General features: G+C 46.1%; 1 protein-coding gene across 3 annotated transcripts in view; it reads left to right on the top strand.

Annotated features, from left to right (window-relative positions):
• SH3KBP1 (SH3 domain containing kinase binding protein 1) overlaps positions 1–24,610 on the top strand; it is a 436,506-nt gene extending 411,896 nt beyond the window's left edge. For 2 of the 3 annotated variants that reach the window (XM_029240521.1, XM_029240520.1), the window contains 5 exons: positions 11,159–11,268; positions 14,734–14,862; positions 19,091–19,359; positions 22,352–22,415; positions 23,561–24,601. In XM_029240521.1, the coding sequence (XP_029096354.1) occupies positions 11,159–11,268; positions 14,734–14,862; positions 19,091–19,359; positions 22,352–22,415; positions 23,561–23,602 (614 nt within the window). In that variant the 3' untranslated portion in view covers positions 23,603–24,601. Of the gene's footprint in view, positions 1–11,158; positions 11,269–14,733; positions 14,863–19,090; positions 19,360–22,351; positions 22,416–23,560 lie in introns of all 3 variants that reach the window. The other variant, XM_029240519.1, reaches the window with a different exon arrangement.
• The last annotated feature ends 1,251 nt before the right edge of the window (positions 24,611–25,861 follow it).

Raw genomic sequence — 25,861 nt, 5'->3', positions numbered from 1 at the left:
GCTTCCATCAAAATTGAAGGAGGCACCCACTGATTTGTTCATTGATAGATAGTTAAAAATAGTTCTTGGTGATGCTAGACCACTGTCTGATTTTTGGTATGTAACTTGGAAGGACTTCACGGAATTAAGTGACATTGTGATAACAAAATTCTTTCCATTCCTATCTACTTATTTTTGTGTTAACAAAGTTTCTTGGCACTTACATCTATAAAATGAAAAATAGGAATAGAATCGATACCAAACCGTGTCATTCTGGTGATAAGAGTCATACAAATACAAATGAAGTGATTGTGGGAGAAGCCCAATAAAATTCTACTTTGTTATGCTATTAAATTCCTTATCAAAATGAGTAGCGTGTGTATACATATGTTTTGATCGTTTGCATAGTAATAATAATTGTAAGGATAACTCAATCCAGAAAAAAGTAATTTTTACACCTAGAGCCTTATGATTTCAGGAAATGAAAAAGTTATAATTCTCAATTTATATACATGTTCTTATAGCAGAAAAAGATGAAAAAATTAACAATGGACAAAATTAACAAAAGCATAAAACATTGCGTTAGAATAAAATTCAGTGGTGGAAGTATGATGGAAATATGAATTCAAAGAGGGAAAGGAATGATTCAGAATTTCCAACTGTTAGAGAAAAGCTTATCAATGATTTTTTAAAAGTGGATGGTGATGGTCATTAAATTGCTGTGGTATTCAAATTTATATTGAATATAGTCAAGACAGCAATAGTTATATTTTAAAATATCAATATTTAGAATATAGCAGAAATTATATCCTTTGTGACTAAAACTTGTGTAAAATTTTAGATGTCAACTTAACCTGTTGGGGGGAGTACATAGTTTTTTAAATTTATTTTAGGAGGTACACTGGTAAACAGTTCGAACACCACTGGCCTCATAAATACGTCATTCTATACGTACACAAACATTGCTGTGGGTTAACTTCTAAAGCGTAATATCTGAAGGTGTACACATTTACATTTTGTGGTAGATATTGCCAAACGGCATTAAAAAAAGGCTGTGCCTATTTACATTCCTGTGAATGATAGCGTAAGTCTGATTTCTAATAAATACATTATTTATTTACTAAATCATTTTCAATAGCAAATTTGGGCCTGTAGTGAGCAATGTTTATGAAAGGATGCTCAACATCACTAGTCATTAGAGAAATGCAAATCAAAACTACAATGAGGTATCACCTCACACCAGTCAGAATGGCCATCATCAAAAAATCTACGAGCAGTGAATGCTGGAGAGGGTGTGGAGAAAAGGGAGCCCTCTTGCACTGTTGGTGGGAATGTAAACTGATACAGCCACTATGGAGAACAGTAGGGAGGTTCCTCAAAAAACTAAAAATAGAACTACCATATGATCCAGCAATCCGACTACTGGGCATATACCCTGAGAAAACCATAATTCAAAAAGAGTCATGGACCACAATGTTCATTGCAGCACTATTTACAATAGCCAGGACATGGAAGCAACCTAAGTGTCCATCAACAGACGAATGGATAAAGAAGATGTGGCACATATATACAATGGAATATTACTCAGCCATAGAAAGAAATGAAATTGAGTTAATTGTAGTGAGGTGGATGGACCTAGAGTCTGTCATACAGAGTGAAGTTAAGTCAGAAAGAGAAAAATACCGTACGCTAACACATATATATGGAATCTAAAAAAAAAAAAGGTTCTGAAGAACCTTTATACTCCAATAAAGATGTTGTAAAAAAAAATGAGTAGCCAATATCAGAAGAAAAAAAAAGAATGCAAAAGTGAAATGTTACTTTTCCCCCCTTAACACTGTTTGCTATGGATGCACGTGAAACTTCACTTCTCAGCGCTAGACTTCAGTAAGGTGCGCCCCAACCCCTTCCCAGACCCCTTCCGCTGATCTAAATTAGGTCACCGTGCTATCATTGCTAATTTCATCTTTTACCTGTCTCTCATAGTAGCTAGCAGAATTTGTAATTATGTCTGTAAAATTCGGTCCCTCTCAGGGGGCTCTGAGCTCCGTGGGGCGGGGACCATGGCTGTTTCGTTCACCCCTGCATCCCCCTCCATGCCTAGCCCAGAGCCTGGCTCATAGGACGCACTTAGGAAATATGGACTGAATGAAGCGACTGAGCATATGTGAGAAGAAATAGTGTGATGTAGGATCACGTTAGAGATCTTCATTGCCACTAGCCCCATGTGGCTATTTAAATTTAATTTAATTGAAATCATCACACTTAGCTGTATTCCGTGTGCTCAGTAGCCACATGGGGCCAGTGGTACCATATTGGATAATACAGATATAGCCGGTTCCGTCATCACAGCAAGTTTTTTTTTTAACATCTTTATTGGAGTATAATTGCTTTACAAGGTTGTGTTAGTTTTCGCTGTATAACAAAGTGAATCAGCTATGCATACACATATATCCCCATATCTCCTCCCTTTTGCATCTCCCTCCCACCCTCCCGATCCCACCCCTCTAGGTGGTCACAAAGCACCGAGCTGATCTCCCTGTGCTATGTGGCTGCTTCCCACTAGCTATCTATTTTACATTTGGTAGTGTATATATGTCCATGCCACTCTCTCACTTCATCCCAGCTTACCCTTCCCCCTCCCTGTGTCCTCAAGTCCATTCTCTACGTCTGCATCTTTATTCCTGTCCTGCCCCTAGGTTCTTCAGAACCTTTTTTTTTTTTTTTTAGATTCCATATATATGTGTTAGCACACTGTATTTGTTTTTCTCTTTCTGACTTACTTCGCTCTGTATGACAGACTCTAGGTCCATCCACCTCACTACAAATAACTCAATTCCGTCTCTTTTTATGGCTAAGTAATATTCCATTGTATATATGTGCCACATCTTCTTTATCCATTCATCTGTTGATGGACACTTAGGTTGTTTCCATGTCCTGGCTATTGTAAATAGAGCTGCAATGAACATTGTGGTACTTGACTCTTTTTGAATTATGGTTTTCTCAGGGTATATGCCCAGTAGTGGGATTGCAGGGTCATATGGTAGTTCTATTTTTAGTTTTCTAAGGAACCTCCATACTGGTCTCCATAGTGGCTGTATCAGTTTACATTCCCACCAACAGTGCAAGAGGGCTCCCTTTTCTCCACACCCTCTCCAGCATTCACTGCTCGTAGATTTTTTGATGATGGCCATTCTGACTGGTGTGAGGTGAGACCTCATTGTAGTTTTCATTTACATTTCTCTAATGATTAATGATGTTGAGCATCATTTCATGTGTTTGTTGGCAATCTGTATATCTTCTTTGGAGAAATGTCTATTTAGGTCTTCTGCCCATTTTTGGATTGGGTTGTTTGGTTTTTTTTGATATTGAGCTGCATGAGCTGCTTGTAAATTTTGGAGATTAATCCTTTGTCAGTTGCTTCATTTGCAAATATTTTCTCCCATTCTGAGGGTTGTCTTTTCGTCTTGTTTTTGGCTTCCTTTGCTATGCAAAAGCTTTTAAGTTTCATTAGGTCCCATTTGTTTATTTATTTTTTTATTTCCATTTCTCTAGGAAGTGGGTCAAAAAGGATCTTTCACAGCAAGTTTTAATGGATAGTGCTGATATAAAGTGATGGTACTTTTATTCTCAGAACTTTCACTATGCCTGGCACACAGTAGATATTTAATAAATGTTTGATTAAGTGAATGAGTAAATAAACTCTATCTCCCTCTCTTATCCTTGAGCTACAAGTTTCCATGTAAAAATTGCTTTGTACTGAATCGCCAAACATTCCTCCTTTACTTGCCTAACACCTTGCATTTCTTGCCAGAGATTTCTTTAAGGAAGCCAGCCCCCTTTTTGGTCCTTTTAAAAACACATTTTAATAAAATAGAACAAAGGCAGCTTGTTATCAGAACATAGAGTGGTTTCTTCACACACACACACACACACACACACACACACACACACACACACACTACATTTCCTGGCATCTTTTCTTGTTCTTGATGTAGAAACAGTTCTCAGAATTCACTATCAGTTGGCTAAGAAGGAAGGTCAAATGTTCCTGCTGTCTGTCCAGTGCTCTGTAGTGGAAGGAATTCCACCAGCATGAATCTGAGTGTGGGCCCTGCCATTTTTCTGATTGTGACCTTGTTCAAGTTGTCTAACCTCTGACCTTCCATCTCTCCCTCTATGGAATAGAGTAGCCTGCGCGGCCTGGGTTTTTGTGAGGATTGAATGAGCACGCACGTGTGAAGGGTGGAGGAGTCGGGTGGCTGACCGGTAGCCCAAACTTGTTTACTCCCAGCAGCTTGTGTCTTGAAAACTTCACACCTGGTTGATAAATGAAAACACAGCAGCAAATCTGCTGCATCCATACACATTTTGGAGGGCTTATTTTCCTGCAGAATCTAATCATTGCTCAAATGAGAATTTTTCAGTTGGTGACTCAGCTAACACAGGTGTTCACTGACCCCTAATAATGGGCCCGTCTTTGTAGTCTGCACAGATTTTCCACACTAGTCAAAGGATTTACATGCAGGGTGAGATTTTCCCCTTTCCAGACTACCTTGAGATGCTTCTTCATTGTAGAGGAGGTACCTGTGGCCCTGTGGGTTTAGGGTTTTCTCATCTTAAATCTTAAAAGAAAAATTTTGTTCACGGGTTATTTTTTTTTTTAAGAGTTAGACTTGCTCTTAAATCTCTGCTCCCAAATCCCACAACTCCATCAATGGTGTCTGAAAACAAAATTCTACCTGCGTGATTTGAAAGGGTTTTCATATAATCTGTCATTTACAAAAGAATAACCCTGCAAAGCTGATAGCTCAGATAACTCTCTCCTTTTTTTCTGGTGGGAAAACTGAAGCCCAGAAAGGTTGTTTGTTCATTTATTCAATAATCATTTCTTGAACACTCACTGCAAGCCAGGTATGATGCTAGGCCTGGGAAAATCAGAGATAAGAGCCACGGCTTCTTCCCTGGCAGGTAAGGGAGACAGATAGGTCGGCAAGGACTGTTAGTTCAGGGTGCTAAATGCGGAGATTGGTGTGATGAGTGTCTAGGGAGTGCTCAGGTCAGTTTTAGGGTGCAGTCTGCATTCTTGGAAGAGGTCTTAGTTGCCAAGCCAAGCCTTGATGTCTCCAGGGGAAGGGAGGAAAGGAGGGGGAGGGGAGAAGAGGAAGTCACCCAAGGGGCAGAGGTGTGTTGGCCATGCTAAGGCACTGGGATTTCGTTGGCACTCAGGAAGGACTTGAAGCAGTGAAGGGACGTACTCAGATCTGCACTTTACACATCTCTCTCTGGTGGTAGCCAGCCTGTGGAGTGGTACAGGACTTGGACTGAGAAATCCATTACAGCGGTTCCAAGCACGAAGTTCCAGCAGACTTAAGGATCCTTGACAGAGACATGCAGGAGATGAGGTGGTTTCCAGAGGTATTGGGAGGGGGCGACAATGCCAGGCTTCAAATGTAGGAAACTTCCATTCTAGGACTCGTTCTCAAGCCCAGAGCAGCGAGCTACAATAAATAAACAGAGCCATTTAGGAGCTCACAAGCAGTTCCTTTGGTGACAGCTGGCCCGTCTCAGACTTTTGACTGTTTCTCCTCCGGGTTTTCAGTGGATGTGTTTTAGGTCACCTGTGGTCACTGGTACCATCCCTCCCATTGATGGAAAATGAGCCCACATTTTCTAATTGAACTAAATAGGCTGTGACTTAAGTTCATGGAAAATGGGCAACTCTGTGTGCCATGAAAAGTCAAAGGCCTTTCCAAGCCGACTCTGTGTCCAACATGAATTATCCCTGTATGTCTGCAGAGGGTTCATCTTCCAAGTATCAGAAGAGCCAAGGGCCTCTCATCCGTATGAAACTAACTTTTAAAAAATACCTGGCATTTGCCAGAGTTTTGGATTGGCTTATGGGCATTAAAACCATTTTTTATTAAGGGGAAAAATTCCTAGCCAGGCAAGAAAGCTCATATCAAGTTTCAGCCTGATTCATTTCAAAACTACCATGAAAATTGGGACATTTTCTTTGCACCACAACAGGTTAGTCATGGAAATTCTGTTAATCTCAGCTACTGCGACCACAGTCATGAGAGCATGCTCTGTGCCATTGAAAATTTGCGTTACAGTGCTGAAGAGTTTCCCCCTTCGCTGTCAGAAAGCAGAAGTGAGTCGAAGTTCAAGGTCTGAGGTTCCCGTTTCATCAAGTGACCTCATCCTTGGTGCGTCTTTTTCTTTCTGGCACTTTGGTTTTGTTTGTTGTTTCCCAAAAGTGTTTTTTATGAGCTCAAATGTAGAAAGTTCAGTGTAGCTGAGTCTGCATGAGGAGGTTAAGAGTGCGGCTCCCCTGCAGGACTCGGCCCTCTTCTTACTCTTTTATTTATTTACTTACATACTTATTCATTCATTCATTCATTCATTTATGGCTGTGTTGGGTCTTCGTTGCTGCGCGCGGGCTTTCTCTAGTTGCGGCGAGCCGGGGGGCCACTCCTCGCTGCCTTGCGCAGGCCTCCCACTGCAGTGGCCTCTCCCGCCACAGAGCACGGGCTCTAGGCATGCGGGCTTCAGTAGTTGTGATACGCGGACTTAGTAGTTGTGGCTCATGGGCTCTAGAGCGCAGGCTCAGCAGCCGCAGCGCACGGGCATGTGGGATCCTCCCGGACCAGGGCTCGAACCCGTGTCCCCTGCACTGGCAGGCGGATTCCCAACCACTACGCCACCAGGGAAGTCCCTCTCCTCTTACTCTTGAATGACAGAGACGAGGCAGTCCTCTGGGCCATCTGTCGTGGAGACTCTGGCTGAGTGTGCTCGCTGAGTGCGGCCAGGCTTCAGCATGTGCAGGACTTTTTAGTGCAGACCTCAGCCAGTGAAACCAACTGGGCCGGCCAGGCTTTCTCTGCAGCCCTGGCATAGAAGGCTGCCTTCCACCCCGAAGGTGCTGCCTCACTGCCCGCTAGCAGCCACCTCTGTAAACTGCACGCCTGCAATCAGAGTTCTTTCTTGAGAGTTGGTTCATTCGTGGGTGTGTTCATTTGTTCCTACATTCACAGAATGTCAAGCATGTTTGCCCCAGGAAGGCGCTAGGCTATGAGAGCGCAGAGATGGGTCCCTGCCCTCCTGGGGCTCACAGTCTAAGTGCGTCACACAGACACCAGGCCACCTCTGAGTCATTTCGAAAGTGTGATTTAGGAGAGACCCCTCTCTCACACGTTGTCAAACCCTCAGCTCCCCCTGGGACTTCACTATTTCACGGGGCCCAGGAGGGTGGGGAGGGAGCCTAGATGGAGTCCAGCAGAAGTCTCCTGGCCGTGACCTTGTCTGTCCCTGCACACCAGGGGATGTGCTGAGTCCATCTTAAGGGGGGCCTGCGGCCATCCCAGCCGCTCCCCTCCCCCACCCCGCTCTGCATGCTCGGCCCCCTCGAGTGCCTCCTTCTCTCTCCAGCCGCTGTGTTTCTGACTCATCACCAGTGGTCACCCAAGCCTTTGGTTGCCACTTGATCGCCTCTGTTGCTCACACACCAGGTCGGCAGGGGACCCACCCTGTGAGGAGCCTTGCTGCCGATGCCTCACCGGGCCGGCCCTGGGACATCTGCCGCTCACCCGATGGCCCTCGGCCCCAGCGCCCTCTCCTCTCCTCTGCGTGATCAAGTCCTGGCTTGTGCCTCCCCACCCCCAGCCTCTTCTGGAGCAGCACTCCTGCATGTGGCTGCTACTAACAAACTAATAAACCTGGAGAGACAGAGAGCCTGCCCTGCCCTAGACGGCGCCCCAGACTAATCCAGTCAGTCCCAGGGTGGGGTCCAGGCAGGAGCCTTTTTTTTTAAAATTGTCCAGATGGCTCCACTCTGCAGCCAAGGTGGAGAACCGGAGCCAGCAGGCTTTTAATTGTTCTTTCATCACTTCAGCCTGCTCCGGTTTTGCCTCCTGAGCTGGCTTCTGTTTCCAGGATGGAGCCATGACCTAGGTGGTCGGTCTCAGCCCCTGGCAGCGCCCAGCCAAGGCCCTCAGCACTGGCACACCCCCTCCCCAGCCCCGTGTGCTTCGTGTCCTCCACCCCCCTCACACCCACCTCCCCACCAGCAGACCTCCCTGCCCTGAGTCTTATTCCCTACTTCCAGGCCCCAGCTGAGGAACCCGCTAAACTCACCGGATGTAGAGTGCATGCAAGGATATTTGTGCAGCACTTTTCCTTAATTAAAAAAAAAAGAACAACAGAGAGAGGGGGAATGATTTGAAAACAATTACCCAACGATAGGGGACTGATTCACTAAATCATGAATTGCAATGCAATAGAAGATTCTACAACAATCAAAATATTGATGAAGGATTTTTAGCGTCATGGCATATAATGTTTAGTGAAATAAGCAGAATGAAATACTACATAGCATGTGAACTAGGCTATCTATTTATAGAAAAAAGCCTGAAGGGAAATATACCAAAATAGTAATAGTATTCGCCTCGGAGTGGCAAGATTATAGTTGACTTTGTTTTGTTGTTACCATTTTATGCCTTTTAAAAATTATGCATTGTGCACGTATTACTTTTGTAATCAGAGAAAAGTCGATTTAAAAAAATTAATTGGGGGGACATTAATGTCAGATAATGGCTTTTGGCATCAATCCAAGTGTGTAATTGGTAATTTCAATTTCAAACAACGTGGAATTGGTAGAGGCGAGTCCTGGGGTGGGGTCTCAAGGGGAATCTTTTAGGAAAAAAAGATTCTCTTAAAGGGAAGGCTCCTGAGAGGGTCAGGCCAGTGAACGGGCTCTAGAGAGGCCTGCCCCGAGCCTCTCTGAACTGGCTGGCCAGATGGGGCCCTTTTCAGGAGCCTCGCTCTGGCGCTGGGTGCTGACTGGCTCCTTGGCCTCAGAGCACCACTGATACTTTTCTTGTGCTGTCTCTTCAGAGAGTTAACCTTTGGTTACAGTTGCTTTGCCCTGATAAAATGAGTTCATGTTGAGTAATTATTCATTCACCAGGTGCTGAAATAAAGTCATGTAATATAATCCCAGGTGTAATGTAATGGTTTGTCCTGACCAGTGACTTGTGCTTGGTTTTGCATATTTCCACTAAAGGAGGTAGTTTGCCGACAACACCTGACTGTTCATTAATAGAATAAAGCTGTCACACGGCCAGACCGTCTATGATAACCCTCAACAAAAGAGCTCTCCCCAAAATAAGGAGGGAAGAAAAACACACATCATTTTTATCTCTTCTGTCCTGAGCCAGCATGTTTGCAATTATGGCAGTTTAAGATGTTTTCAGTTGCAAATAAAGAATATCTGACTAAAATTAGCTGAAATAACAGGGGGCTATTCATTTCACACTGTGAGAAGCCTGGACACTTGGTCATTCAGGGTGGGTGAGTGGCTCATTGGGGCGGTCAGTCACCCAAGCTCTTTCCATTTGTTTTGCTCGGCTATCCTCAAGATCTCCAAGAGCATCCATCTCATGTGTTAGTCATTTGCACAATGGCAGGAAAAAGGCTGAAAACTACTGCCGCAAGAAGTAACAGGAAGAGGCTAGAAACATGCCAGATACACAGGTGGTGGCTAGTGGTGGAGCTGGGAGTTGAACCCAGACAACCTAGCTCAGAATTCATGCCTGTCTTAGTCTGCCAGTTCTGTCATAAGAGAACTCAAACAGCAGACATGTATTTCCTACAGTCCTGGAGGCTGTGAAGGCCAAGTTCAAGGCACCAGCAGATGCTATGTCTGTTGAGGGCCCTCTTCCGGGTTCACAGGCACTGTCTTCTTACTGTGTCCTCAATGGTGGAGGAGGTGAGGGGGCACTAGTCTCCTTCTCCTCTTATAAGGACACTAAACCTATCCACAGCTCCAGGCATCCTATCCTTACGCAACAGCTTCCCAAGCAGGAGGGAAGAGGAAGCAGCAACACAAATGACCTTCGCCTCACTTGCCTCTCTCTAGACAGAGAGGAAATCTCTTTCCCAGTGGCTCTCAGTAGACTTCCTTTTATTTCTCAGTGATCCAAATTGGGCTACATGGCTACCTCTAAACCAGTCACAGGCAAAGAGGAACAGGATTGCCATCATTGGCTTAGACCAGACGTGCCTCTGCTGGGCACATTGTCCTGAAAGAAAACCGGGGCTCTGTTAGGAGGGAGAATGGGAACGGTTTGGGAAGGCAGCGCCTGGCATGGCGAATGAAGCAGTCTCCCTGTCAGGAAGAGATGGCGTGCCCCCGTTCACCAGCAGCAATGAGTCTCAGGGTCTGCCCCTATCTGCCAGCCATCCCTCTGTGCATCATACACAGATCTACACTTGGTTTGTAAATCCCCAGGACTCTGTAGGACCAGGTGACTCCCTTGGCCTGATCGTTTGTTGAAGGAGGTGGCAAAGTGAAGACAAAGGCCTTCCTCCTGGACACATGCCAGGTGCAGTGCCGATCTGGCTGGAAGATGCTCCGTTCATCTGTCAGTCACAGAGCTGGGAGCTCTCTGAGGACAGGCCCGTTTCTGCCATGCTCACTGGGGTAGCCTTAGTATCTAGCTGTGTGTGAGGTACAGAGTAGTTGCTCAGTCATAATGGAGCGAGTGAGCGAGCGAGCAGACTGATGACTGAAGACGACATTGTCTCCATTGAGCAATGCTTCTGGAGACAGAATGGCCCGGGGCTCTGTGAGTCATCTGGAGAAACAGGAGCTTGCTCTCCATCTCCAGGGGGTTAAGAATCTAATGGCAGGGTGATGGTCAGAGTATTGCGGTACAGCCAGAGAAGGAGGCTGCCCTCTCTTGTCTTCTGGAATCAACGGACCGGCGTTCACTTGCGCAAGGATATTGTACCTTGAGATAACTGCTTATAGTATTGTGATGCAAGAATGTTTTATCTACCAAGATGGACTTGGATTTGTGGAAAAAAGAGGATTTCTCCTTTACTCATCTTTCTGTAGCTTTTAAAGATTTATGAATATAGCTGTTGAAGGGGGAAAGAAGAATCACGTTTCTCTTTCCTCCATAATAGCTTGTTAGACCGAGGAGGAGGTGATTTCTTTCATTCAGTTTGAATCATGTTGATGGGATAACCAAAGGATGTAAACAGCCTTCATAAATGATGAAGCGTAATCCAGACCTAAAGGATGATTATTAAGGAAAAGAGGTGCTTATGGCATAAGAAACTTCCCTTACTCCTGTTGATGCTCTTTAAAAAATCTGTTTTACTTTTGTTTTAGACCTAGAAGGGTTTGATTCCGTGGTGTCATCTACTGAGAAACTCAGTCACCCAACCACAAGCAGACCGAAAGCCACGGGGAGGAGGCCTCCGTCCCAGTCCCTGACGTCCGTAAGTGCCTCCTCGCTTGCCGACAGCTGGAAGGCAGGAAAGATCAGGGACTCTAGCTACGAACTGTTCTGCAAGCAGCTGATTCGAGGACACGCTGGGAGAGGGCGGTCATGAGATACGCTGCTGACCAGAAGTGATTTGAGAGTCTTCTGGAATCAAGCAGTGATTCTTTCTTTTTGTTCTCTGTGTATCTGCCAGCGAGGTGGGGAACCCCTAGTCCCACTTTCCTTCTCTCTCCTTCCAGACGGATTCTTGTTTGAACCCAAAATGAAATTGGTAAGAACAAAATGGCATGTTTTCTGGTGGGAAAGGAGAGCAAGGCTGGTTTGGTCTGTGAACAAAAGAGAACTTTACTTAAAAAAAAAAAAAAAAAAAAAGCAAAAGAAAGGGATCTGCCGCTATACAGCACTGGCAGTGGCCCAGGCTTTTTCTCTCAAAGCCCCGTCCTTGGCATTCCTCCACGGAACCCCACACAGACCTTTAGGAGATGGGTTTTAAACATACGAGGCACCTGGTCATGCAGGAGACAACAGTCAGAACGCTCCGGATAACCCATAGAAGTTTTTGTTTGGGTCATTTTGAATAACTTTGTTTCTTATTAGAAAACCTGTAACACGTTTATTGTACCAAATTTGAAGCAGGAAATGCATAAAGAAGAAAGTAATAGAAGTAAGTAATCCTGCTCCCCCAAGCTAAGAACTGTTAACCTCTTGCTGTATATCTTTTATTTCTTCAAAAATGGGATCACACAGAACACGTGGCTTTAGAAGTTGCATTTCCCCCTTACATTGTACACCTTTCCCCTGTCATTACACATCCTTCCGTCACGTCACAGTGAATGGCTGCCTAGAGTTCTAGCCTGGGAATATATGAGCGTTTATCTAGCCAGTGCGCCGTCACTGGACATCTATGTTGTTTCCATTCATCATAAACACTGAAGTGAATGTCATTGTAGAAAAATCTTGGTGCTTCTGCAAGCAGTGTATATGTGTGTGTATATCTCTGTCTGTCTATCTATTTATCTCTATATATCAGATTGCCTTGTCCTTGCTGGGAATGCAGGACTAAGGCCTTTGGACCTTCACCCAGATGCCAGGGAATTAACCTTTGTCAGGTTTCCCAGGACACTTTTTACTAACTCTACCTAAGGGGTCATCATTTAGAAGAAAAAGAATGCCACTTCCTTTGAACGTCTTCTCTCATATCCACTGGGTCTGGAAGTGTGGTTTGAGTCATCCTATTTTTCCTCTTTGTAGGAAACATATCTGTGTATTACCATCTTTGGGGGAGAAAGACTTGAAACAGTGGTTTACTTTTTCACTCTTATATAGAGTACTGTGTCAATACCACCTTCTTTCCCCTTTCCCTCTCACCTCTCCACACCCTCATAAACACACAGCCTATTTAATTGCTTCTTAGTATCTCTGTATTTAAATTTTTAATCCTACCTCCCATATCTTCTCTATAAATCCTTGCTCATTTTTGTTTCCCCTCCAAATCCTTCCTAACTTTTCAAGATCTAGAGGGCCTTGAGGCATCAGAATTAAATACAGAGAAATTTGAAATACGACCCCCCCATCCCACCCTTGGTCCCTACATCCCATGTCTGAGAGTTTGTATATATTTGGGGGAGACCTGGTAAAGGCATCTCATCTTCTCTGCACTTTTAGATTACACATTGATTCATTCACTCATTCAACAAATACTGATGGGCATCTCCTATAGGCTAAGCTCTGTGCCAGGTACCAAGGCTGCAACTGGGAATAAGAGGTACGTGGTTCTTGACCACAGGAAGCTTATGGCAATGGTGGCTCAAAGTTTGACATTTGATATGGAACAATTTTACTCATGGACTTAAAACAGCAGGATACATTTGTGCTTTAAAGAAGTATAATTACTGTACTCGCTTCCCTTCATTCCTATCCATCCCCATATGGATATGTACATTGAATTCATGTTTACTCTTCTTCCTGTTAGCACCTGTAGGTTTTTCATAGCAAAATGGGATTGGTGGATGTGGACATATTCCTAAAAGGCCATTGGAGGGAATGATCGAGGAAATACATTAGTCATGACTCCCCATCCTGGGGCCTCTCAACCTAGTTTGAGCTGTTTATGTTTATCAAATTCAAAGAGCAAGCTTTGATTGGCAGCTCATGAATCATAGGTTATGTAGGAGGAAACTGCCTTTGGAATAAAATCTCAAAATGAAAGGATACAGGCATTGTAAGGTAGTTAAGCTTAGATTAAAAGAAAGCTTGGTTGGAGGCGGGTGTTATTCTAGGTAATTGGATTTTCAGATTAAGTGAAGGTTAACAAACAAGACCGTTTCATTTTAAAACATTGCTTTAAAATTCCCTACATGTATTGCTTAGTAAGTAAACAGAAGAAAACAAACAGTATTTGTAACTGTGATTTTTTTTCTATAATGGTGCCAAGCAGTGATTCTAAATATGATTATTTTCCCACCACAGGGATAGAAGGCATAGAGGTAAGGCTGAATATGAACTCACCTAAAGATATCTCTGGAAGATTCTTCGTTTAAAAAGATTCCTTGCCACAGGAACTCTTATTTTCCTCTGCTTTGTCCTAAAATAGGGAAATTCTAGTACAGTAATCATTTTTGACCAAGTGATTCCAGTGAGTTGGTTTACATTCATCCAGCTTTTGATCTTCACAGCGAGGCAGAAAGAGTAGGAGTGTTATCCCCATCTTTTACCAAGAGATGCTGCCATTCTGTAAGTACACCTTAGCAAAGATGGAATCCAAAATGGATAATGATTGTCCACAGCAATGAGGGCAGCGTTTTAGCCGCAGGCACCAAATTAGACGTGAGCTTGCTGTGCTGGCAGGCAGGGCTGTTCTCTGGGGCTGCAGAAACGCTGGTCACTAATCCGCAGGGGTAGTGATCCTTTGCCCCCGGAAATGGTTTCCTCTCAGACAAGTCCTTTTAGACACTTCACTATGCAATAGACCTGGTGGTTCTGGAAAAGAATCTGGAGGGAATGGAGGAGAGGCAGGTTAGAGGCAGCTTCCTCTCCACCTGTGTGTCCTTCCCCACTGGACTGTCAACCCTGTGAGAGCAGGGACCATGTCTGGCATGTCACTGTTAAGCTCAGTACCAAGCTGAGTGCTTGGCGCACGGCAGCAAATGTTTACAAAAAAGAGAGAGGCTCTGAGCAGGAAAAGATGGATGACAGATGCTCACATGGATGAAATGACCAACGGGCATCAGTGGAAAGATCCCATAGAAAGAAAGATCCCTGGTCTAGGAAATCTTAGTCTCAGTTCTGCCACTGTCTCTAGCACACAGATAATAGCACACTTTCTGCCCCGTGGTTATAATGAGGAGACAAACAAAATAGAAGTGTCAGTGCTTTGAAAGGCACACTGCATTATGTTAACAAAGGCTATGTCAGCTAAGGTGTAATTCTGACAAGAGCATTTTCTTTTGGCTTTATCCAGTCTTCCCTTTCAAGCCCTGATATCTTTGACTCCCCAAGTCCTGAAGAAGATAAAGAAGAACACGTTTCGCTTGCACACAGAGGAGTGGACGCGTCAAAGAAAACTTCAAAGACTGTTACCATATCCCAAGTGAGTGGCCAGCCGTGGCGAGGGTGTCCTGACAGCACGGGATCCCTGCCTTTACGTGTATGCTCTGATGATGAGTTATAAACCAAACAAGGATAAACAGATGTCTTAGTCATGTGGGGCTGCTAAAACAAAGTGCCATAGATTGGGTGACTTATAAACAATAGAAATTTATTTCTCACATTTCTGGTGGCTGGACGCCCAAGATCAGGGTGCCAGCATGGTCAGGTTCTGATGAGGGATCTCTTCAGGGTTGTAGACTGCCAACTTCTCATTGTGTCCTCACATGGAGGAAATAGAGTGAGAGAGCCCTCTGGGGTCCCTTTTAGAAGGGCACTAACCCCGTTCATGAGAGCTCCACCCTCATGACCTAATCACCTTCCAAAGGTTCTATCTCCCAATACCGTCACAGCGGGGGTTAGGATTTTCATATGAATTTTGGAAGGACACAAACATTCAGTCCGTTGCAACAGGCAACACAAGTTTTTGTCATTCTTTGGTGACAGTGACTTCGGTAATCAAAATCCCTAAGGAATGTGACAGTCTCCAAAACTGGGCAGAATCCCATGTTTTCTCTTGTGGTTTGATCTCCTCTTCATACCATCAACCATACATACACACACACACACACACACACACACACACACACACACACACACACAATGCCCTCGCACACCACCACCACCACCACCACCACCACCACCATCACCATCACCATCACCATCACAAGGACCAAAACAACTTTAAAAACCTAGAGGTGTCTAGAAAGACTACATTAAATATATTAAATGCTGTGCCCTCTGCCCACAGATTGTGACTTTTATGTTCAAAACTGGTGGTGTCACAAATTATGGTTGGCAGTTCATGAATTTGAATAGCTAATGGGATTTCTTAAAGAAAAGCTCATTTGGATTCGTTTATTAGGATAAATTTATAGTCATTTTAATGTTTAAAATGTTTAAAAACATTAATTTCATTGCACGCCCAGGGGATGGTATAGCTCTTTTATTACTGACTTGTGAGGAACAAAGAACACATTGTTTAGCAACTGCATGTGGCTTCTGAAGGGTACCCTGTACAAGTTCTGTTCGTCCTATGATTGTGAAGTAAGATTTTAAAATTCCATTTTCTCATGCTAAGAGAACCCAATCAATTGGAATTATTTTCTGTAAACATTAGCAGCTGCCTTCTGTCTAAAAGCAGAAAATGGAAGTCATTTTTAAAGCACTCGAAGCACGAATTAACACAAAGAAATCAAAGGTGATGTGGAATTTTCTTCTGATAGATTTAAGAATTTATATGTATAGCTTTTCTTAAAAATCTGATATAGTCAGCAAAAATATGATCCTATAAAACAGATCGATTGTAATTATTCACAAAACTGAAGCAGTCTTCCTTTATAAAAGGCTTCCATTTACAGAAATTGGATTTAGATCCGTTTTTTCTGGTGACCATAGGAATGCCTATAGTTGCAGCCTCTCCGACGTCCCTAGGGTGTCTCTATAGTGACATCTACTGGTGGGCAGTGGCTCATCACGTTTCTGAGTTGCACTGTTCTATCCCATTAGCCTATTTCACTTGCCTGGAGTTGTCATGTCTTGTTGTTTATTGCTTCTAGAAATTCCACCTGAACTAATTTGATCAGGGCATTTGGTGGCCTATACTCTGTGAGGGCTTATAACGAGTGCTTGTTAGCTGAAATGGGACGGGAGAGCGAGTCACGTAGGAAATGCAAAAAGAAGCGTTGATTGAAAAAGTGCCTGGAAGTCAGTCAGTGTGAGGACATCGGTGGGCTGAGGGAGGTGCGTGATAATGCAAGGTGGGAAATGGGGAAAAGTATGAACCCAGGAATAGAAAAGAAGCGAAGGAAATCAGGTCAGGAGAGCATGAATCTTCAGACTCAGGCAGCCACGGTCACGGTACCAGGCTTGAGGGTCCAGCTGATGGGGAGGGAATTGAATCTCAGTTCTGCTGCTTATGAGCTGTGAGACTTGGGGTATTTCTCAGCCACATCCCTAAGCCTCAGCGTCCTGCTCCGTCAAGCTGTGTGCCAACTAATCCTCATTTCAGTTGTCCAGCCAGCGTCCGGCATATAGCCGGAGCTCCGTAAATGTCAGTCCCTCGCCCCTCTGACTCTGACTCCTGCTGACAATAAGCACAGGATGGTGGATTGCTCTCCCTGGCGGCAGAAAGTGATTTTTCTCAATGATAAGCTGGCAGAGAGAAGGCGAGCAGCAAGGCTGGAATGATGGCCCATCTGCTTCTGGCTGACTCTGCCCAGTTTCTCCCTGTAGCACAGCCCGAATCCAGACTCTGCCTCCTCACTGTGCCAACCCAGCCTCGTCTTGGCTCCCGGCCTGGGCGCCAGCAGCCTCAGCTCCCTCCCCTCCCCCGCTTCACCCCCCAATGTCCCGTCTACTACCTGCCCCCATCCGCCGCACCCCACCTGTGATCTCACCTTCCCTTGCAGCTGCCGCCTCCCCTAGGCCTGCTTTGTGCCCCTGTTCCCCCGACCCGTGACCGTCGTGTTCCCTGTGCCCTCCAGGCCCCCTCAGGGCACTTCTCCATCAGGCCTCCCCTGCCTGCCTCCTTCATCTTCAGCCTTGGCTCTTACCCTCAAGATAACTCCCAGCTCAGGGTCTCCCCCATCTTTGAAAGCAAACAAAACCCTTCCTTGATCCCGCCTCCTCCTGAGGCTTCTCCACGAACACCCTCTCCCTTTCTCCCATCTTCTTTCCTCAGCCGAGTGTTTGGAAAGAGAGTTCTAAACTTGCAGTCCACGCCCCTCATGTCCCATGCAGGCGCTCACCTGCCTTGATCAGATTTCAGTCTCCCTTGGCTCCACCAAATGGGGTCCCCCCTAATCCTCATCTCAGCATCCTCTGGAAACTCCTCCAGGAGACTTCCATGACCCAGGCCCCCTCCTGGTCTGGCTCCATCCCCTCTCAGCACTTTGTCCCAGTCCCCAAGGGCTTTCCCCTCTCCTCCACCTCTTCAACTTGGGGCGTCCGCAGGGTCCATCATCGTGCCTCTTCTCATTCTTCGTCATCCACCCCCATGGCTTGCACTGCCTCTGGTGATTTCTCTGGCCCAGCTCACTTTTTCAGTCATCGGCTCTGCCCATTGGCCTTCGCCCTTGGCCATCCCTCAGGCTCCTAAAATTCCGTGTGTCCAAAACTGAGATCACTGTTTGGGCCTTCAGTCTGTTCTTCCTCCCATGAAAGGGTCAACCTTAACGCCTCCTTCCTCCATCCCCACCCATGGCCCTTGATCCGTACTTCCTCCTCACCCACTACGGCCTGTCCAGGACCACATCCTCCTGGCCTTGGGGTGTCTGCTCTGGGAGGGCAGGGACTGCGTCTCTTGGTTGGATGAGCCTGCCATTGCCGCATCTCTCAAAGCTGTCTTCTCTCTATCCTCTTGGCCGCTGCCTGAGTCAAACCCTCACCATTTTTAGCTTTCACTGTATGAGTCTCCTAGCAATTGTCTAGACCTCCAGACCCACCAGACCTTCAGCCCTTCTGCAGCCACAGTGATCTTGAGCTCAGCAGGCAACCTTTTTAACCCTTTCCGCAAGCCCCCTGTGTGCGCCCTACCTCTCTCTTGCCCCCCTGACATTCTGGCTTCCCGTGAATGCAGTTCACTCTCGGGTCTCCAGGCCTCTGCTAGCACGCTCCCTCCTCTAGAACTTCCCCCCCCTCCCCTGCTTACTCTTCTCTGACCTCCTCCTCCAGGATGAGGCTGTCGGCTCCTGCCTGATGCCCTCCCTCTGGGATGCTTGGTCCCTTGTGTATATTCTGTATATATATTCTGTATATTCTTCTGTGGCGCTGTGTGCTTCCCACCCTGCATGCACGCTCCCCCCTCATCTACAGTGTGTTGGTTGGTCTGTCTGTCTGCACCTCACTGGGCTCTAAGCTCCTTGAGGGCCAAGAAAATGTTTTGCTCACTTCAGGGTTTGCAGAGCCTAGCGGGTACATGGGCCTCTGGATGTGTACATTAAACCAGTCAGGAACTACCTGTTCAGAAAGGTGGTCAAATTTAAAATTCATAAGGGGATGCCTGCACCAAGTAGGCCCTGGGGGCTTGTGGATGAAGGAATGAGTGAGTGAGTGGAGTATACGGAGGGCTGCGGGGACGGTGATGTAGATAGCGGGTTTTAGTAAACAGGACGGGGAGGTGCAGCACACGAATCCCTAGCCTGAATCCTCTCTGTCCTCACTCATCACAGGTGTCCGACAACAAAGCCTCGCTGCCGCCCAAGCCGGGGACCATGGCTACGGGCAGTGGCGGGCCGGCCCCTCTGTCCTCAGCAGCATCCTCTCCCCTGTCGTCCTCTTTGGGAGCAGTTGGACACAGAGCCAACTCCCCGTCTCTGTTCGGCGCGGAAGGAAAACCAAAGATGGAGCCTCCAGCCAGCAGCCAGGCGGCCATGGAGGAGCTGAGGACACAGGTCCGGGAGCTGAGGGGCATCGTTGAGACCATGAAGGACCAGCAGAAGTGAGTGTCTGCGGCCCCTTCTGTAACTGCCTCCAGGGGTTGCTTTCCACCGGCTCAGGGCCTGGTTCTGCCACCTTGGGGCCCAGCCTGTCCCTGAGGATGGGCCCCCTCCCTGGGGATGGTGGCAGCAGGGCTGGGAGTGGGGGCGTGAACCCGAGGAGCTTCACTGAGCTCAGCTCCACGTGTAAACTGGGCCAGCTGCACACGGGCTGGCGCCGGGGCATAGGGGGAGGAGTCAGCTACAAGGGACGTGCTCAGCAGGCTGCGAAAAAGAAAGATCTTCAAATCCCCAGAAGACACCACTTCTTAATAATCCCAACAGCCAGCTTTTCTTCTAGCACCAGAAAAATTGCAATTCCTTCAGTTAGCTGCCCCATGAAGGAATTGGCTTGCATTTAGGGGTACAATGTATGCAAAAGATGCAGGGACTCTTTAAACCTGAGGCTTGACACTCATCAAGATGTTCTCACCAGGAGACTCGAGCGGCCTCTGTGCGTGCCTGCACACACGCACTCCGCATCTCTGATCCTCAAGGGGCGCTTAGATGGGGAGAGGGACCTGCAAGCCAAAATAAATATCATACGCATATCACCCAGGATGCTGTGTGCAGTTAAAAAATAATGGTAAAAGGATTAGAAGTCAGGAGGCACTTATCTTAATAAACGGAGGCGCAGAGAGTTTAGGGATCCATTGGCTCTTTCTGGAGGGAACGGGGGAGGCACCTCGAGGTGTTTCCTGAGTAGGATTTCGAAAGCCAACCTAGCATTGCCAAGAGCAGAGCACCCCAGCAGAGGGCACAGCACGGGCAGGTTCACAGGCGCATGGAGCGGCCCGGCAGGTCAGTGCACTCCTGGTGCCTGACCGCCTGGATCGGGAGGTGCCCAGGGCAGTGGCGGGCAATGGGGCCACAGACCCGCAGTCACACCTTCGGGAGGACGCCTGCAGCTGGAGGGCCCTGAAGTGTTTTGTGTACTTTGGGGAATAATTGGGTTAAACAAAGTTACTTTCTTCTCCGAAGGACTGCTCAGAGCCTTCACTGTGCATGGGAAGATGGAGGATAACGTATGCAGTGTTTCCCAAACGTACTTAATCACGGAGTCCATTTTTACCCTAGAACATTCTAGGACAAGGCTTCCATGGAACTCACTCTGAGTACTACGGCTCTATTCGCTTCTGTTCCACTCCGGCTGGAGGTGTCATATGAATTGGGGGCCCCTTGGACTCACCCCCTGCCTGGAAGGGGCTCATCAGATAAATATGCAGAACCGCAGGATGGGACTAGAGCGGGTCTTGAGGGGCCAGCCAGGCTGGCCCTAACTCTTCCAAGTCCCCAGCTCGTATCTGACCCGGCACGGTATAGCTTTGCATACCCAAAGACCCCATCCGTGTCCAGGCGACAGGTGTCCCCTGCCTGGACAGTGACCCGACAGCACCAGTACATCCCAGAGCACTGGTTCTCAGCCTTCTGAACAAGACGGGTCAGACACTCCTGGATCCAGGGCTTCGTCCCTTGGGGCCCTCGCTCTGAAAAGTGCCCGGAACTTTTCTGAAATGGCCTGTGCCTGAGTCTTGAGTGCAGAATCGCCAGTGCCTTGGGGCTACTCCACCCCTTTGCTCCTCTCTCCGCTGTGAACCCGGGCATGGATGGCTGCACTTGTCCTTCCCCAGCCAACATCTTCTTGAATCAGACATCACAGTGGCCCCTCTCCAAGGCCTGCCCTTCACAGCCTTCCTCAGCTTGGCCCTCACGCCCAGGAGCACTGGGTCCCCCCCAGCCTCCCACCTTAGCTCTTGACGTCACTTTCCTTTCAGCCTTTGGCTCAAGTCTGTGCTGATTCCCGTCATCCCCAAACATGCAGTTCTCACCTCCCTGCTCCTGTCCTGGCTCTTCTCCATCAACTCCCCCATCTTCCTCCCTCCTCGTAGACGTACCCTTTTTTACTAGTTCAAGACTTAGCGACTTTCTTCGCACCTCCCTCCCCAGCTAACTCCCCAACCTGGACTGCTGGAGCATAGCGTGTGCTTGAATAAATGCAGGAACGCAGCACAGGTGGTTAATGTCAGAGAACCCAACGTGTTGACAGCAGTGCTGGGACACTGACCCAAGTGCAGGGACCATCGTGGTGCTCATCTGAAGTGAGCAAATGCTACATAACATCTACCTTGTTTCTTGTGCTGGTTCTGCGGTGTTTGTGTTTTGATTTTCCAGTCCAGTTTATAAAAACGTGTGCGTAAAATGGAGTGTCTGATACCCTAAAATGCAGTACAGCTCTCTGACCAGAGTTAGGATGGTTGCAGTGTCCTAAGTGTAGAGCCTGAGTTTGCAAGATGATTAGTTTTGTTCTACTTCACTGTTTACTGTTGGGAAGGGCACTGGGCTGTGTGTTCTAACTCGTGTCTACTTTCTCTATGACATGATTACCATATCGTTAGTTCAGTTCTTTTACCTCCAAGTTTTCGGGTGTTACTATTTGCACGATTTTGTGAGAATCTCTGAAAACATACCACTAACCTTTCAGTAATGTAAAACTCTGTGAAAATAAAAGAAATATATATGGAGTGGTAAAAATGTCTGCAATGAATATTATTATGTAAGTCCATGTAAAGACGAGTGATTCTATAATAAAGGACTAGTTGGAGGGAAGATGACCGAATATGAGCCTGGATACCTGGAGTGTCGTCATTGGGCAAGTCAGGCCACCTCTCTGGGCCTCAGTTTCCCCATCTTCTTTTAGGAGAAACTTGCACTAAGGGATTTCAAAGGTCATTTCAGACCTACTATTTGATGGCTACATATTTGGGGAGCCCAGAAATAAAGGCCTTTCCATCTGCAACAGGCTTTAAGCAATAGCCATGCAAAGAAAATATAATGTAATGTTCTGTCCACACTTTCTTTGTAAAAGGATCAGATGGATTTTGTAATGATAAGAGACTTCATATCTCTTGTCGGGGAAGTCTGGGCTTTTGTTTAACTTTGTCATTTGCTTTCCAGACGAGAGATTAAGCAGTTACTGTCAGAGTTGGATGAAGAGAAGAAAATCCGGCTTCGGTTGCAGGTGGGTCCCTTGGGGTCCTGTTGCCCCGTGAGAGGCTCAGTTGGGGGTGGGAGCAGAGTCCGGGCTTTATTTTGAAAATAATTGAGGGAGGAGATATGGGGATATATGTATATGTATAGCTGATTCACTTTGTTTTAAAGCAGAAACTAACACACCATTGTAAAGCAATTATACTCCAATAAAGACGTTAAAAAAAAAAAAGAAAAGAAATGATAGTTACTTCTCTACCAATTTCGATGTGCTTCCTGTGAGAATTTTCTTATAACTATATAGCCTCCCTTCACATCCTCTCCTGGGATCCAGGAAGTCTTGGGGAAGGGAGGCATTAGCAAACGTGCCCCAAGTTGGGTTTCTCATTTGGAATTTATCTGAAACATCTCCTCTGTGAAAAGTTCCCCTCAGTTTTCAGAGGCCTCATTGTCGTAACTGCCAGAGGGCATATGGTGCCAGGGAGACCCCATTGGCACTTCTGTCATGCCGCTATTGGGACCCCAAGGACCACAGCCGGCCACACTTGGCACTTGCTCTTTACCTCTTTACTTCTCCCTGACAGCCGTGTCAGTCCTGCAGGGCATCAGAGCTGTGTCACCCTTTCTCCAGCCTCCCTCTGATCTAACTCAGCCTTTACCAAAGGGTGGAGAGTGTATAGGAGCTGGGAATGGTAGGCTTTCAGCTCTCACTCAGTTGGTGCCCTTGGTGGTGACTGGGATCCATGGTGCTTAGAGGATAGGTAACTGCTTGTCATCACTTTGCGGGTGCTGATAGACACCCCCTTGGGCCCAACCACAGCTGCCTTCCAGACCTGCCAAGTGGTCAGTGTGTCAGGACACCCTGCTCCGCCCTCTGGCCAAGGAACTGGAATTACTGTTGTATCGTTGCTTTTGACAAATTTTGGATACTGGTAGCCTGGGAATTCAAACATCCCCCCTTTCCTAGCACTTCGAGTTGGTGTGCCTATTCTTTAGGTTTATGTCAATTTCTGGCACCATGATCAACTCTTCATTCAGATGTCATTTCACCCATTTCCCCTTTCAAATTGTCAGGTTGATTATTTGCTCTCAATCAACCAGGTTGCTTATCTTTCAGCTTTTATCCAACCAGCCAATTCATTGTGATTTTGTTCGGCTCTTGTTTTTCCTTTATAGATGGAAGTTAATGACATAAAGAAAGCTCTTCAATCAAAATGAATACTTGATAAATGAAATGTCGCGTTATTCATCCCAAGTCCAAGACTCAAATTTTCCGCCCCAGCCAAAATAACCTTGTGCCAAAAGATGAAAAATTGCCTCAACATGTCCCTGTTTGAAAGATTAGCACAAAAGTCTTGATAGCACAACACAAATTCCATCCAAGAGGAGACTCTTCCCCATGGTATAGTCCTGGGTCTGGCACTGGTTGTGACTTAAACAGAGAAAATTGTGCTAAAGGCTTTTTTACTATGAGATCTCACGTGAAACGAAAACTCAGGCAGTTTAGTCCATAGTGGTACTATTTTGATGATATTTTCCATTAATAAAATGTAATTTTAGAGTCTTCGTTTACAAGCTTTATAATTTTATGATTTTTTTAATCGTGTTTTGCCACAGATTCCCCCAGTGTTTGTATTACACATAGTCCGGAGCGAGCATCCCATTCTTTTGCTTTAGGCGGAAAGCTGCCTCGCTCTGTGTCCCCCTCAAGGAGTCTATTACATATGCAATTTTAGGTCCAACCTGTCCCTCCTCCTGCCAGCAAACCCCACCACCCTAAGATAAATTTTAGCTTATATATGATGGTATATTTACAAAAAGAGAAAGAGAAAATCTGGTATTTGCAATGATCTGTGCCTTCTTTTTACCACCCTCTTGATTGGAGCTTTTGTGATGCAGCTACCATGATTTAAAAAACACACACACGCATTTATTTTTTTTAGTCACTTATCAAAGTCTACTAGAGGCCACTGTCTTCAAAGCTTCTCTCGCCTAACCAAAGGTCCTAAGAGGAGACAGCTGTGAAGTTGGGCGTGCTCTTTGGTACCAGCTGTGACTTTTAAGTTCTCCTAGTTTTAGGTTGTTCATGAACTAGAAATGTCACCCCTGCTTGATTTTTCATCAGCCAAGTTAAACCCCTGCTTCCTGTCCTTTGCACCTTTTGAGTGAACGGAATATGCATTATTAAAGCAAAAATAAATAAAAGTAAAATGCAAATGAAAACAAAGGCGGGGGGGAGTTGTATTATTTCCTGCACTAGGCTGTCCACGTGTGCTGTTGTTGAAGGTGTACTCACATGATCTCATTTGCCTTGCTCTCTTGTAACCCCTTCCTCAGGTCCAAGAGAAAGGGGGGAGGCGCTTGTTGAAGCGTAGCCATTGGATCTCTCTTGCATTCATGGAATTGCTTTTTCCGACCCGAGGAAACTGGTGTTTGCTTGTCCGCTTTATCTTTGTAGCCAATGAAGTGTTCAGCTTTAGACTAATGTAACTGTTTTCTCATCCTTAGCAGAAAATAAGGGAAGCATACTGTATTGCAAGATAGTTTGGGGATTGAGGGGTGGGGGGTGGTCCCTTCATGGCCCCTGAAGGTGTTTTATGTGTTTCTAAAAAGCTGCTTTGTCCATTTCCTGAGTTTTAGAGCGAAAGTACTAAATATGAGTAGATTTGTACAACCACAAAGAATGAGAATTGATAACACTGAAGGAGTGATGCAAAAAAAAAAATCATCACACGTTTTTGATCATCGAAAGTATTACAAATGAATGTCTCTGCCTCTCTCCCTTCCCCTGCCTTCCTCTTACCTACTTATTCAACCTTGTTGCCGGAGGCTGCTATTTCCCTCAGAGTATTTCCAGAGCCCTGGACATCCTGGTCTTCCAGGTACGGTTCCAGGGTGATGGCAAAGTTAAGGGAAGGGAGTGTGTAAAGAAAGAAGCCTCACACCCTTCGCTCTCATATCTGGACATACTGCCTTTCCAGCAGCCTTGCCCTCAGTTTGCTTGGGGCCAGGAGCGCCAAGTTTCCAAGGGCAACATAAAACATTCCTATACCCCTTGACTGTTCTAGGCATTTCTGCATTAAACTTGAAGCCTTTAGAGATTTCCCACCACCAAATATAAGAATGAGGATTGGATTCTTTGACATTTGGATTTCTCATTCACTCATCATGAAAATCCCTAACGGTATAGTTTTATATAATGTGTATACAGGGAAAGATTGTGAATAAATTAAATTGAGAGGTTGGAGTGCCCTCGTGGGGCCCTGGTGACCTGAAAAATAGAGCCATTGGCTTTCTTTGTATCAGGAGAGGGAGGAGCAATTCTAGGAGGAGAAGTTGGCGTATCCAGCTTCATTACTGCCCTATGGGCTAACCGGCAAGAGGATTCTACAGTCATGGAACTGGATGAGCCACTGCCCGAACAACCACCATCTTCACTCTTTACAAAATGGGCCTGTGAAGAATATTGAACAGCTT

The sequence above is a fragment of the Monodon monoceros genome, unplaced genomic scaffold, assembly GCF_005190385.1.
Source record: "Monodon monoceros isolate NGI ecotype Baffin Bay Population unplaced genomic scaffold, NGI_Narwhal_1 Super_Scaffold_22, whole genome shotgun sequence".
Lineage (NCBI taxonomy): Eukaryota > Metazoa > Chordata > Mammalia > Artiodactyla > Monodontidae > Monodon > Monodon monoceros.
This window is presented reverse-complemented; position numbering and strand designations above follow the sequence as displayed.